The sequence below is a fragment of the Xenopus laevis genome, chromosome 8L (genome assembly GCF_017654675.1).
Source record: "Xenopus laevis strain J_2021 chromosome 8L, Xenopus_laevis_v10.1, whole genome shotgun sequence".
NCBI lineage: Eukaryota > Metazoa > Chordata > Amphibia > Anura > Pipidae > Xenopus > Xenopus laevis.
Genome location: NC_054385.1, coordinates 62934447 through 62949813, shown reverse-complemented (window position 1 = coordinate 62949813; position 15367 = coordinate 62934447). Strand labels below are relative to the sequence as shown.

The 15367-nt window shown below is 38.4% G+C and overlaps 1 protein-coding gene and 1 long non-coding RNA gene across 5 annotated transcripts; one reads left to right on the top strand and one right to left on the bottom strand.

Annotated features, from left to right (window-relative positions):
- Positions 1 to 953: 953 nt before the first annotated feature.
- Positions 954 to 8329, bottom strand: mypop.L (Myb-related transcription factor, partner of profilin L homeolog). 4 transcript variants are annotated; one of them, NM_001122876.1, is given in 4 exon segments: positions 954 to 2694; positions 3624 to 4061; positions 4160 to 4311; positions 8203 to 8244. In NM_001122876.1, coding segments are annotated over 2 exon segments (1026 nt in total). In that variant the 5' UTR covers positions 4027 to 4061; positions 4160 to 4311; positions 8203 to 8244; the 3' UTR covers positions 954 to 2071.
- LOC108698522 lies at positions 8291 to 9748 on the top strand. The gene is made up of 2 exons (XR_001932665.2): positions 8291 to 8433; positions 9539 to 9748. It is a non-coding gene; the product is annotated as an uncharacterized LOC108698522 (long non-coding RNA).
- Positions 9749 to 15367: the final 5619 nt, after the last annotated feature.

Sequence of the window (15367 nt, the reverse complement as noted above, 5' to 3'; positions counted from 1 at the left end):
ATTCTTTGGGCTCACACCAAGATCAAAACTGGACAATTCTGGTCCAACATCATTTGGTAGCTTACAAAATCAGACAACACATTGGAGAATTGAAAAAAAGCAGTGCAATTATGTTCAGCAGAGGTAAACCAACAATGGACATTTGGGAGTTGTTGCAATATGCCTATAAATAGCTAAAAGCCTCTAGGATTCTTGTTGTTTTAATACAGTTTAATAATAATCTTAAGGGTCTCATGGTAGTCTAATCACTGATCGTATGCACTGCAGCTTAGAGCAACCAGTCAATGAGTTTTACAGCAGAAATAACTTCTAATTGGTTGCTAGATGTTAATACATTGTTGTTTGTTTTAGGTTAATAGTTTTTGTGAATTATGTAGTGATTTTAAAGGAGAATTCAACCTGTTCGGAAAAAAACCCATACCCCCACCCCAGGTAGACCCCCCTCCCTCCAGGCTAACTACCCCCCTCCAGGGAAATGCCCCATACTTTATACTTACCCCTTTAAATTACCCTAGCAACCATGCATTGATTTGAATAAGAGAATGCAATATGAATAGGAAAGGCCTGAATAGAAAGAGGCGTAATAAAAAGTAACAATAACAGTACATCTATAGCCTTATGGACCCTTTTCCTTTTTAGAAGGGGTCAGCGATGCCCATTTTAAAGCTGCAAAGAGTCAGAAGAAGAAGGCAAAAACTATAAAAAAATAAAGAAGACCAATTGAAAAGTTGCTTAGAGTTGGCCATTCTATAACATACTAAAACCAAAAAAGTTTTGATTCCTCGCATTTGATTATTAAATCAATTTTCATATAGCAGATAAACTGCAAAGTGTATTTAAATAGAATAATTTATTAATTTATGCTGTAGCAGGATGGTCAAAAATCATTGTATTTACTTGCCAATATCATTTGTCAACTGACTGTCATTCTATTCATTAATAAGCACAAGAGATTAAGAACCAAAGATTTTTAATATGTAGTTATTTACATACATAAACAATGCTCCAAGGTTAACTCCTATATACCTATTTAACATAACATGGAAGTGGATGCGATCTACAGTCTGTATACTTCTTTATACAAGAATATTGCTTTCAGTGGGGCATCTATATATAGAGGGAGAAAATGTAGATAGCTAACAGACAGAATTAACGAAAGAGAAGGCAGTGATGCAATGTTCCAGTTAGAGCTTATTTCCTAGAATCCCCAGATTTGCCTTGAATTTAGGAAAAAATATATATCATATTAATGTTGCCTTGAATTATGAATTTGACAAAAGCCTCTTCCATTAATTATATCATTAATGAATCCAAAAAAATGCCAGTAAATACTAGTCTACAGAGCTCAATCTACCAGCAATTAGGCCACTTTTGAAGCATGAAGTTGTAGTCTGTCAGCAACTTGAGTACTTCAGTTGCCAATTTCTGGCCTTTTAAGAATTTAAAAAAAAGTATGTTTTGGAAAAGAGGTACAAATAGGACAATCTCTGCACACAACTAAATGAATTGTACATATCACCCCAAGAATGCATTATATCATATCTGCACATTCCGTTTGCAAATTGCTCTTGTGTGTGTGGGCCCTACCCCAACACTTTCAAGTCAACAAAATCAGAAATTTAAACTTTCACTTTCAGATTGTCTGCCAAATTTGCTAAAATGGAAATATAACTAAATAATCCAGAAAGGTACTGAGGATTGCCGTGTTCCATATTTGCAGAAACATTTTGAAGGTGTTTTCACTTTTGGAATCCAGGCACATTGCAATCTATAGATTAAAAATGGGTGAAGAAGAGTTTGAGTGTAGTCAGACATATTTGCTGTTAGAGAAGGAATGAGAATTCCTGTTTCTACCTATTTAAAATGGTACCATCCTTCTCAGATAAGCTTCCCCTTCCTCTGTGATGGTGGGGAAGAGGGCGAGAAGAATGTTACTGCTAAATAAACAAAGTGGCAGGAGACACAGCCCTCACTGTAGATGCCCTGCTGTTCAAGTCTGCAGCTAAGCATCAGTTTATAATAACCTAATGCTTGCTGTGGGAGCAAAATGTGAGGAATAAAAACCAAAATCTTAGAGGTTTTTCCAACGTCCTCTGCGCTTTCTTTGACTTAGGTAGCCAAACCTTTTTCTTTTATTTGGGGGTGGTGGGGAAGGAGACCTGGGAGGTTCTGCTATAACTTCTTGGATCTCTTCCTCTCCTCCATCTTCCCCATTTTCTTCCTCGTAAGTTACAGGACAACATGGTTCAGACTCCGGTTCGGTTTTAGTTGGATAATACACAGGGCCAAGAATACCAGAAGGGGTAGGTGATTCTGGTGGCTGATGAGGGACTAGGGGCAAAATGGCAGCTAAAACATTGGTCAAACGGTCCATGCTTTGACGTAAAGTATAGGTTAGATGCCTTATTGCTTCTGCTGTTTCCTGTTGGGCTCTCAGCATGGCAACCGTGGGGTCGTAATGTTGGGCAACTCCACTGGGAGTGAGCAATGGTGTCCCTGACCCAAGGGGTGGAGGTGAAGGACATTCTGATGGGTCTGGTGAAGGAGTGAGATGGGGGAGCTGGACAATGTGAAGCTGTGATGTTGGGGAGGGAGATTCCTTTGGATGGAGAAGGAGTGGTGCTTCAATCGGTGCACATGGAGCACTGAGTGATGTTTCAGGACTAGAGGACCCTGGGCCTGACGGATTGAAATCTGAGTGGGAGAAAAACACATAACAGAGTATGATTAGTAGGACTAATATGAACAAAAAAATATTGTCAAAGCAAGACAGTACAGAAAACTTTGCAAGCATATCTTAAAAAAAACGATTGCAAACATGAAACATTAGTATACAATTTGTAAAGATAACGACCTAAAGGAAAGGTTCAATCACTGGAGATTGCTGAATGCTAGGCACCCCCCAATGATTACAATCACTTACCTGATACGCCGCCTGGTGCTTCAAGAAGCACCATGGAACAATTATCTCCTGCTTCTTCCTTTTAGTGTGGGTGTGCATGCACAGTAGAGTTGAAAGCGAACCTTAACAGAAAAAAGCCTGCTTCTTCACTCTACTGCATATGCATCAGTCAGGGGCTATTGAACAAAATAAAGGAGGATTGCTCTGTGGTGCTTGCTGAGAAGAACCCCATCCTCAAAGTTCGGCACCCCCCCAGTTATTGAACGTCTTCTTCTCCTTCAAAATTTCTCAACTGTTTCTAAAATAGTCATATCTCCACTACCTGCATCTCAGCAATATGTTGCTTTATGTTCAGTTGGATATTTTGAAAGACAATTCTTTAATACATTATATAGGCAAAGAGGCACACACCAATGTGTTTCACCTGTCAGTCTGACTGACTCCTATATGTAGAGAGACAGATTGCCGAGAGAATACTGAAAAGTTTTCTGAAAGTTACAGAAACAGAACAGAATTTTTAATTTTGTTTATATTTAGAAATGTCCTTACTTCCATGAAATGAAGCTCATATTAAATTCATATTTTAATGATAGTTTCCCTTTTAACTATCTGTGGATCCAATGAATTCTGTGATTTTCATAACCACTGGAATTAACACTGGATAAACTGGATCAAGTGCAGTTACCATGCAGAACATTTTGCACAGTATGGTAGGACTTACCCATAGCTCCCAAGTGTGTGACAGGTCCATAGTGACTACTCCCTGGCATTACACCAGGCCCCAAGATGGCAAATATAGTCTCCTCTTCAGCAGTCATTGCCTCCTCTGCAGTTCCACTCTGGGTAGAGTGGGGAACACGTGCTAGTTTCTCTTTGGTCCGCCTCTTAAAATCGTTCCAACGTTTTTGAACCTCCTGGGCAGTGCGTTTCCAGTTGGTAATGGCGTTAATCTTAGCTGCAATGCCTTCCCACACACGCCGACGCTCTGCTACACTAAGACGCCGGCTCTGTGCTCCATAAAGCATAGGGTAGTGAGCCCGTACTTCTCGGATCAGGATCTGGTTCTCCTCATAGGAGAAACGTGGTTTACGTAAGCGGGTTACCTCCTCTGTGTCCCCGGACATGTCGGGGTCTCCAACTACTCCCTCTTCTACTCAGGCTAAAAAAAAGAATAACAAACAGTGATTATTAAACAATTTGTGACTCAAAAATATGGATGGTGCTAGAAGAATGTGTGGGCCCTACATTATTAATTACCTGGATGCAAGTGCTAGAGCACTAAGGGCTTCTGCAACATCAGACCCCCTAGTGCCCATTCAGAAAGCACTTGTGCTCAGGGCATCCCTGTGCACTGCACTTTGTGCCAGATTAAAATGACGGGAAAGTTAGGGGTTAGATTTCCTTTTTCTCTGTAATAATAAAACAGTACATTGCACTTAGTAACAGATCCCATACCTGTATAATTTATGCTGTATGCTGTTAGGGTATTATTAATATTAATTGGGTCTAGGCATAATAAAGATACTGCAACATTAGTGTAGGAAGCTACCTTTATAGATTATCAGTAATAAAAGCTGTAGTGAATTAATGATGTATTTATCTTGCTGTATGAAAAACATGTTAACCCCAGACTATGGGGTGATTAGCAGTGGATACCATAGAATTTGATTAACTGGTAATCGAATTACCTCACAAGGACCAAACATGGAGTAGCTTCAATATACATGTTTAGCTAAAAAATTGTTTTTTTTTGCTTTTAAAACAATAGACAAAAAGTATGTTCAGCACCAGCCCCATTTATTGAACTCATGTTGAAAAGGGGGTAGACTGCCCTTTTAAATGATTTGTATAATATAGTCTGTATTTAAATGAACTGTTAGGAGCATGAAAAAATAAATAATAAATAAAAAATAAATATATATAGGAGTTTCATGATCATATAAAAACACAAGGCCGAAGATAACTTCTAATATTTTGCAACTGGGGGTACTTTATTATAAAATACACGTTTTAAGTGAGTCATGTGACAGAAATTACATCAGAACTCCACCGTTTATAACTGATGACATCAGAACTCACTGTAGGATAAGGATATAATTTACAAGATATTCATGGCATTTGTGTATTTTATATATATATATATATATATATATATATATATATATATATATATATATATATATATATATATATATATATATATATATATATATAGTGATATATATATATAATACACAAAAGCCATGAATATCCTGTAAATTATATCCTTATAAACGGTGAGTTCTGATGTCATCAGTTATAAACGGTGAGTTCTGATGTCATTTCTGTCACACGACTCACTGAAATTTGTGTATTATAATAAATAAAGTACCCCCAGTTGCAAAATATGAGGATATTAGAAGTTACCTTGGAGTTCCATGACCTGTATAAAAACACTCGGCCTTCGGCCTCGTGTTTTTATATGGTCATGAAACTCCTCGTAACTTATAATATCCTTATAATTTACAAGAGGGGGTACTTTATTCACTATATATATATATATATATATATATATATATATATATATATATATATATATTTCCAGAATGAACCAGCAACACAGGTTTTTTTCAATAGAAAAGTGTATTTAGTATGTTAGTAAAGCATGTTCCAGCCAACGTGACGTTTCGGTCCCCACTGGGACCTTTCTCAAGGCCTTGAGAAAGGTCCCAGTGGGGACCGAAACGTCACGTTGGCTGGAACATGCTTTACTAACATACTAAATACACTTTTCTATTGAAAAAAACCTGTGTTGCTGGTTCATTCTGGAAATATATGAAAACTTTAACCGTGCAACTGGGTGTAGTCGAGAAGCGGAGTGCCACCCATCTTATCAATATATATATATATATATATATATATATATATATATATATATATATATATATATATATATTATATATATACACACACATACACACACAAGGTAGTATAAATCACTAGAAAAACAGAGTGTCCATACAAAAATGTTTTTCAGACCAATATATATATAGTTTTTCACTGACTACTTATATTTGAATTTCCGACAGAACACCAGTTCTTATAGTGCCTTTCACACTATTGTTATTCTCCTCCTTCACAGGTCTATCGGTCACAATATACAAGGCATTGTGGGGATTGGTGTCTTTGCTATCGGATGTATGACTACCAATACAATTGTTCTATGGTTCAAATAGTCAGGGAAAGGAGAAAATGCTTTTCTATTGCATCTGTAATGCTTTTCTATCTACATTAGGGATGCACCGAATCCAGGATTCGGTTCGCGATTCAGCCAAGATTCGGCCTTTTTGAGCAGGATTCGGCCGAATCCTTGTGCCTGGCCGAACCGAATCCTAACTTACATATGCAAATTGTGGGGAGGGCAGGATTTCACGTTACTTTTTTTTTACAAAACAAGGAAGCAAACCAATTTTTTCCACTTTTTCCTTTCCCGCCCCTAATTTGTATATGCAAATAAGGATTCGGGTTCGGTTCGGTATTTGGCCGAATCTTTCAAGATGGATTTGGGGATTCGGCCGAATCCAAAATAGAGGATTCAGTGCATCCCTAATCTACATACAACTTTTAAAATCGCTGAACATTTTTTATGTATATTGTAAGGTTGTTTAGGATTACATTTTGCTAGAAATGCCATTTTTTTTTTACATACTGGCTGAAGGGGGGGCCTGCCCTGTCAAATACATCTTACTGCTAACATGGGAACATCCTGGTGACCATATGTATCTCTTGTAGGAGTCTCCAACCTCTGGCTCCAAAATAGTTTAGCGCACACATATTAAAAACAGACACATCATACACTGTGAATAGTAGTAAGTAGAAGTGACTTATTAGTGCTAACTTTATTTTAGCGCAGGTTGGTGTAAGAAGTGACTTGTACATTACTTTGCAGCTGTTTGTGAGAAAAGTACACAGACATGGTACATTTTTTGTCACAGGACAGGGAGCACATTTTAGTTGGTTCTACAGTGCTGTCGCAGCTTATGATACTACAGGCCTCCTGCTCACTATTGCCATTTGGATGTAAGCAGTGATGTCCAACTCATTACATGTAGCGGGCCAATGATTTCTCGTAAAGCATGCTTAAGGGACGGACTGAATTAAAATGATATCATGCAGTAAAATCTATGGAGTCTTTGAACAGACAATACTCCAAGAACTAAGGTATTTGGATCTAGTTGTTGCCCTGTGAAGCAATGTCGGACTGGCCCTCCGGGATACCAGGAAAACTCCCGGTGGGCCCAGGTGTCAGGGGGCCCTTGTGCTGCTAAATATTTGGCCTATTTCTATGAGAACAAAGAGGCCAAATAGATGGAATAATAAATTATAGTATTATTGTATGTAAAGAAGAGAGACTAGGAGAATAGAGGTTGAGTGAGGAGTAGAATAATAATAGTACTGACAGTGGGCCCCTTATCTAAGGTTTTTGGGTGGGCCCCTAATCTAAGGTTTTTTGTTGGGCCCCTGGTGTCCCAGTCCAACACTGCTGTGAAGAATAAACTCACCTATGTAACTTGAAGAAATCAAGGCAAACTACAAGAGGAATAAAGTCATTCAAAGTTGCAGCATAAAGCGAAGACTGCTTGATGTACAAAGTGCACTCATGATTTCGCAAGACTGTGGCCTCATTTGCTAACTTGGTGTCAGGTCTCACTGTTGTAACCAAACCCATAGCAACTAATAAGCGAGCAACTTTGTCAGTCTGGGGCCAGTAAGTGTAAGCAGAGCAAATTCGGTTGCTATGGGTTACTGGGCTGGTGCAAATGGCACCTTTGTTAGTAAATGAGGAGTCAGCCGTATCCAAGGCTGCCTGACACTTAGCAGGGTACGGGGAGAGGAGGACGCACTAGTGATACATTCAATAGCGGTAACATGAATTGTATTGAGAGCAATGGGCTTTGCACACTGACAGTTACACAAACCCTGTGTGTATAAAACAATAGCTTATTCCCAAAAGAATTCCCTTTGTACAGCAGCCGACAAGAGGGAAAGAAAATAGCGAGTTACACATACACTACAGGTACTGTTAAAGGCCAAAATAGTCCCGAGGGCGCTGCAAGTAACACACAGAGAACGACCGTGCGTATATGTGCACTCAGTGATGCTTAACGTACAAGGAGTTGTGATCCGGGCAACGATTCAGTGCTGCCGTAAAGTAATACTCACTATGGGAATTATGTGAGCTGTGCGAACCTTTGGCTGAATTATTAGGAATAGTATAGAATGCGGTCTGTGCATATATGGATATTATGTCTAGGTCTCACCTATCTGCTGCCTCTTCTGCTCCGCCTCTTCCTCTTCCTCCCCCTTTCCCTGTGCAGCCCTTTGGAGAAGGTAGCTTCCTATCCTCGGAAAGGACCTTGATGACATCACGATCACATGGCCTTATCATGTGACAGCCCTGCGGAAAACTAGCTGTTACTGAGAGGTAGATTCAAATGGCTGTTGCTTTGCTGTGGCAAATGGCGGGCAGCGAACTCTTCATGGAATCCCTGGTATGAGCTTTACCTTTTCTTTTACTCGCTGGGTACAGTGTGCCCATTCCAACTTAGGCTTTGGGGATTCGTTGTACTGCTGGAGGGATGGCAGCTATACTGTGCCACTTGCTGTGTGTGTGTTGGGGTAGGGATACACTGTGCCACTGGATGCTGCTTCAGGTATGGGGGGGGGGGGATACACTGTGCCAAATACTTTGTTTAGGCTATAAAATGTGCCACATGTTTAAACTGGGCAGGGGGTACACTGTGCCACTTTCATCAGGTGGGATTTACACTGCCACTTGCTGTTAGTGGGCTGGAGGGGGAATACTAGATAAACAAAAAGTTGGAGCAAGGCACTCTGATAGGTCACACGTAGATCAGACTGATGATGAATAAAAATCTGAAAATATGTATTTATATAAACATCTCATGCCTGACGCGTTTCGTGTCACCGGGACACTTAGTCATAGGCTGGAGGGGGAATACTACACAATCACAGCAAGCAGGCAGGGGCCATTTTCTGGACACTGTTATTAAGACAAATTGTGTATCACCTCAAAATCTTATGTATGCACCAGAATGGGGGACCTAATGAGCACGCACAGTACCCTACCAAATGATAGAGTGTTAGGAGGGAAGGGGAATGTGTAGAGAGCAGTGACATCATGGATGCTTTAATGAAAAAAAATAATTTGGGTTCCATTTTTAATTTGCAAATTACTTTTATTATACAGCTTTTTATGTGCAGATGACCGGTCCACTTTAACTAACTGTGGTTGTTGGGTGCTATGTAATTTTTCCGTTTGAGATGTGTAATGTATGTGTATTGATGTGTGATTGGATATGTTGATATGAGTGCTGTGTGAAGTATACAAAGTGTTCTAGGGTGCATGTGTTTTGCAATGCATTTGTTCGGTGTCTCAGTATGCTGTTGGGCTATCAATATCTCCATGTGATTTGGGTTATAACGGTCTTGGATTTTATTAAATCCTATTTTGTCCTATAGTGGGATACAACTTTTTAATTTGCAGAGCTTATTACTTTTAGTAAATCTTCAGCGTTTTCTGTTTGTTTAGACATTAACATGTTAATTATTGATCCATTTTTTTCTATTTTACAGCTGCTGCTGCCATCCCAGCATTCAGACTCTTCTTTCGTCTCCATCTTTTTAATTATTTTGTGCAAATTATAGTTTGTTTTCTTTTCCTCTGTGTTGTCAATGGTAGTGCTACTCATTAAGGAAAGGTATGGTTCTACTTAACTGTGCCATAGATTTGTTGTCTGATCCTGCCTTATTATTTAATAAATTCGTAATAAAATTCTAATATGACCTCTTCTGTTTGAACTAAAGTATTTTGGTCAACTATATAAATTGAAATTCTCTGATCACTCTGTGCATCAGCCACTTAATTTTATATTCGGTTACATTCGTAATGTTGCAAGACAAATGTGCTTTGACCAACAGGAGGCTAACTGCACATGTTGCTGTTGATTGGTTTTTTTCCACAGATAAAGAAAAACAAATGTGCTCCCATCTTCTCCTTCCTGTATCTGTGCAGACAGGCATGGAGTTTGCCTGTGGGTAGCCACACACACAGAGCAGATATTGGTATGAAAAGTCATCCTTTCATGCAATCCCATGCTGATATCCACCATGTGTGTGTCTGCACACCGGTCAACTCTTGTGTGTCTGGTGACTTCGAAGTCGGTGGTTAGGAATCCAGGCTAACCAGTGAACTGCCATACAGTTTTGTAAAAATTAAGCATTTATTTCTACATAACTCAGTTTTAGACGGACATAATAAAGCAAACATTTTTACCGGTGAGCCACATAAATGGAGCAACACAAGCATGAAAAATGTTGCTGGGGAGCCAAATATAGGATATGATTGGCTATTTGCTAGCCCCTATGTGTACTGGCAACCTACAGGAGGGTCTGTTTTGGCAGCAAACCTGGTTTTTGAAACCAAAACTTGCCTCCAAGCTTGGAACTGGAAAATAAGCACCTGCTTTGAGGCCACTGGGAACGACATACAAGGTGTTGGTGAGCAACATGTTGCTTTTGAGCCACTGGTTGGGGATCACTACTGTAGACTATAGTCTTTGTAGATATAGACTGTAATCGTTCTAAAGCAAACACAATGCATAGCAACAGTACATTATGATTGAATTACTTTAAAGCACTTTTATTTTTTGGTGTTGCTGTTCCTTCAAAAAAATTGTGTTTGGGGCTGATTTATTGAAATTGTTTTTGCAAAAACCCTAGTATTCCTGCCCATCTGTTCCACATCTTGCTGCCTTCTTTCCTAGGCTGTGCAGGGGAGCTAGTCTTTATCTGTGCTAATAAATGCACAAGCAAAATTCTATTTGAAAGCATGTGTGCCTGTCTCTTATATGTGTAAAATGACCTGCAGCTACTACCTAAAGAGTGATTTCCCCCACAAAATGTATATAGATATATTCAGGAACATGAGACTGTGTGGCCATGCCCCCCAGCACAATAATTTTTTTCTGGCCGCACATCAGCTTACTTTCTCTATTTTATTACTGTTCCTATACCCCCTTAAAGAATAAGTACATGTAATTAAGTAAATGTACACTTAATGAGAGTGCTATTCTTAGCACTCTTGCAGTTTACATTTATTATTTATTTTTTTAATTCCATGATATTAAGGAATAAATGTAATGCTAATAAGAATGCATTTTGTCAACTTCTACTGTCTCCTTTTCTCATAACTGAGCCCTTCCATTACCTTTATCAGCTTAGTTGTTCTTTGTGCTCTGTAAATTGGATACATGACACTCTCCTCCCAAAATTCTATGTCCCTTTTAATACAGCTCACACCCCTGCAAATGTTGGCTGGTATTGCTTGTTGTGACCACATTTATTATGAGAAGTTACAATTTTTTTAAAAAAAAAAAATCCTCATGCAACACTTTTGTTTGTCAAGCACATGATTAGTGGATTTTAAACATTTTATTTATGAATAGGTACTATCTGTAAAACTGCATCTGTCCATTTATATGTTAATGGGGTACTCTTACAGGGTAGCATATAGCTAGCCCTTCACAGATTTGTTTCTCCTTACTATCACTGCCATGTATTAGCAGAAATATGTTCCTTAATGTGTTGTAATTTAATTCTCTGCTTGATTACAATTTTCTGTCTACCAGACCAAAAGGTTAATATTTTTAGGGCCTTTATCAGGATGGGAATTAGCGGACTCTTTCAAAAGAGACTGGATTATATTCTTATTTGGGACATTACTCCTGAAGTTTTTTGAAGGTTCTTATATTGGATGGTGTTTATTATATATTGGACTTGTTCCTATTTTCTTACCTCACCACTAGAGAGCTTTAGGTCCTTTCTGAGGATAGGAACTAGACTCTTCCAAGAAGTAGGTGGTGGACTCTGATCATAGGGGCACATTCACTAAGCTCGGGTGAATGAATAGAGTTTTTTGTGCTCCTCGACTATCGAATTGGCGTAAATTCGCCTGAGTAGAATAATTCCTTGATGTTCATAAGAGAAAGATAAATATGATTGGTAATATCATTAAAATGCATTCCTGTTTTTCTGGAACATAATACTTTCTTTATTTCTCCAGCAGAACACCTTTTGCCAGAGGACAGCAATTCTAGCTAACTTGTCCGTGCCTATTAAATGTTGAACTTTATTCAAAATGTAATTTTATACCACAATCATAACCAGTAGACAGACAATTTGTGATTAGAAAGTGGAGGCCAGTGGTGTGAAGACACAGGTGGTATTCCAGTAAACATATGAATATTATGGGCATAATTCATATCCAGAATAATAAAAGGTTGTTATTGGCATGCTTTTCTTGTACAGAAGAACTTGCCCTAAAGAGACAAATGGCATTTACACATTTTGTTATAATCGAGGGAGGGTGACCATCTGAGTAAACACTTCTGCATGTCCATACATAAAAATAAAATGGGACACTACTTTTGACATTTTCTTGGGATGGTAGGGCTATCAATGGTTCCCATAAAACAAAAGATTGATTCCTGAACATCATGAATCAGAAACAAACTAAGAAGGTTTAGAATATTTGAGCTTCAAAATACTCGGCAAACATGAAAAATACCAAAATACCTTTGAACCCTTTGTAATAGTAATACCCCATGAAAACACAAGAAAGATAAAAAAAAATTGTCAAGGGGTAGTTTGAATTAACTTTTACTATGAGGTAGACATTGATATTCTGAGACAATTTGCAATTGTTTTTTATTCTTTATGGTTTTTTCAGTTATTTTTGTTCAGCAGCTCTCCGATCTGATATTTCAGCAGCCATCTGGTTGATAGGATCTTATTTGTCCTAGTAACCAGTCATTGGTTTGAATGAGAGGCTTGAATATGAATAGGAGAGAGCTTGCTCCTGCGCAGTATTCAGCATGCGCACTTAGGTAGACATTGTATAAAGAGTTTACAATATCTGCCTGGCAGATCGACCTATACATAAGTCTTTGTATTTTTGTTTTTGGGGAATAACTAAGAATCTAGCAGGCCAAAGATGGATGCACATTGTCTGCACAAATAGGTATAGAGACACCTCACCACTAAAATGACTGCACCATCAGCACCTATATGATTTTTTAGGTATACTGCCCCAATTAATTTGAAAAAATATTGACTTGTTCTGTTTGTTGGAAATTAAACCAGAAAGGACAGAGCTAAGTAAACTTCAGCTGCCCTAGAAGCAGAAATTTTAACATAGTTCAGGTACAACAAAGTCACCCAGTTCATACATGGTTTTCAATGTTGTAAATCCTATAACTTCAGGAAATATCCAAGCAGTCTGCTCTATGAAGTAATGCATTTTGCAAACAAAAGACAACCCAAAAAATGCTTTTTTTACCTAGTAAAATAAAAAATATTTAAGAAACTTTGCACTATACATTCATTACAAATTCTCTGCCCTGGTGGCTGACTTGATACAATGTAAGACAAGGCAGCTGATTAACAGACATGTCTTTGCAATGGAACTAAGACTTTTGCAACATTGCTTAAAAGGTAACAACCAGGAGTTAAGCAAGTGCTGCTTTCAATAGAAATTACATTTACAAATAACTTTAAAAGCACTAAAATAATTTAATAAATTAATGTTGCTTAAAATTGTTTCCTTTTATTAGGCAAAACAATGTTTTTTTTTTTTTTGGATTGACATGTCCTTTAACCTTATGCATAAGATTATTAAGAACTTCAATGTGCATGACCCTTTTAAAGCTTTGACAAGAAGATGAAGAAGAAGAAGAAGAGGGATAAGAATCCTCCCTGGAAAAACTACACTTAAAGGCTTCTGCAATCCCTCTAACAGTTTCTCCATGCTGTAAATAACCCAGTCATGTTGTTTGGCATTCAAGCCTGAATTATGTTTGCTCGCATCATCGAGTCAGTTGCTTGCAGAAGGAAAACAGATTTGGCTTCATGTAATGGTAAAAAATAACAAGGTGTTGTGCCTGATAGCACCAAAGGCAAACATAGCAAATCAATGGGCATTTGAACAAAAAAAATTCTTTTGCACCTATTGTTTGCAGTTTTCTACACCTTTACTATAAACAAGCCCTGTGTTGTTTAAACATCATCACAGACATTGCCACATTGATTTTTTTCTTTGTGTTGTCCATAAAAATAGAAGCCAATTTATATCAACTTGGTAGCTCATAGTGGGCTAATGGACCAAGTCTAGTTCAGTGCTGACTAAGCTTGTGTGTATAATCAGGGTTTTAAAGGAGAATAAACCCTACAAATGAATATGGTTAGAAATGCCATATTTTATATACTGAATTTTTTGAACCAGCCTAAGGGCATGGACACACATGCGTTTTTACGAGAGCGTTTTTTTTAAAAAAAAGACAGACCGCCATGTAAATATGCACAATTCCTGCAGCGCGTTTTCAGCATCTCTATAGTAGTAATGATCCAGGCCTTCAAAGATGTCACAAGTGTTTCCCATCTTGGATTTTATTAGGAGTATCTGCAGCACACACATGCTCAGTGTGCTTTGAGAAGCTAAGCTTAAGGGTCACCACAAATTATCAAGCAGAAAATGAGTTTTGCCTGCTGTATTAAGCTGATACTACACAGCTGATTATTAAATTCTGGTGCTAATAGTTTCTGAGCTGCCAATAATCCGAATCATTTACTAATCAGCCTTATATTCTGACATATATATATATATATATACACACACAGTATATTGTGCATAGGCTCCTACGCTCTGGTAACTGACAGCAGCCCAGAGCATGTGCAGTGAATCAGCAGAAAAGAATATGGGGAGCTAAAGAAGCATCTTTGGAGGAACAGATCTTTACCGCTAAAGGTGGCCATAGATGCAAAGATCCGCTCGTTTGGCCACATCGCCAAACGAGCGGATCTTTCCCCGATATGCCATTAACAAACATGGCTATAGGATCTGTGTGTCTATGGCCACCTTAAGGCCAAGGGCACATGGAGCTGCTCTGATCCTTTATATTTTTTTCAGGCTGTAAAATGCTGTCCTGCTCCACAGTGGCAGTCACATACAGTGAAGCTGAGGTTGGCCAAAATATGTGAAAGCAGATGCTTTTGCCCCACCTCCGCTCCACTTGAACGCAAGCAGAAGCGGTTTAGATTAATGGAGCTGGTGCACAGAGCAGATCCCCTTCTCTCAGCCTGAAAAAAATATGCAGGTTTAGAGCAGCAGAGCCAATACTCCATGTGCCCTTGGCCTTAAGGGCTGTGGTTGTCTTGGGATGGTATAGAAGGCCAAAAATTAATGTACAACGTTTCTGCCCTACTTCTTTAGTTAAGCTTTAGTTCTTTAGTTCATGTCCACAAATGATGTGTATGTGAATATACAACTTGCCTTCACAAAATGACTCCTGGCTGTGATTGAAAAATAGATGTGAAGTATAAAGCCTCAGACGATCAGAAAACAGAGAC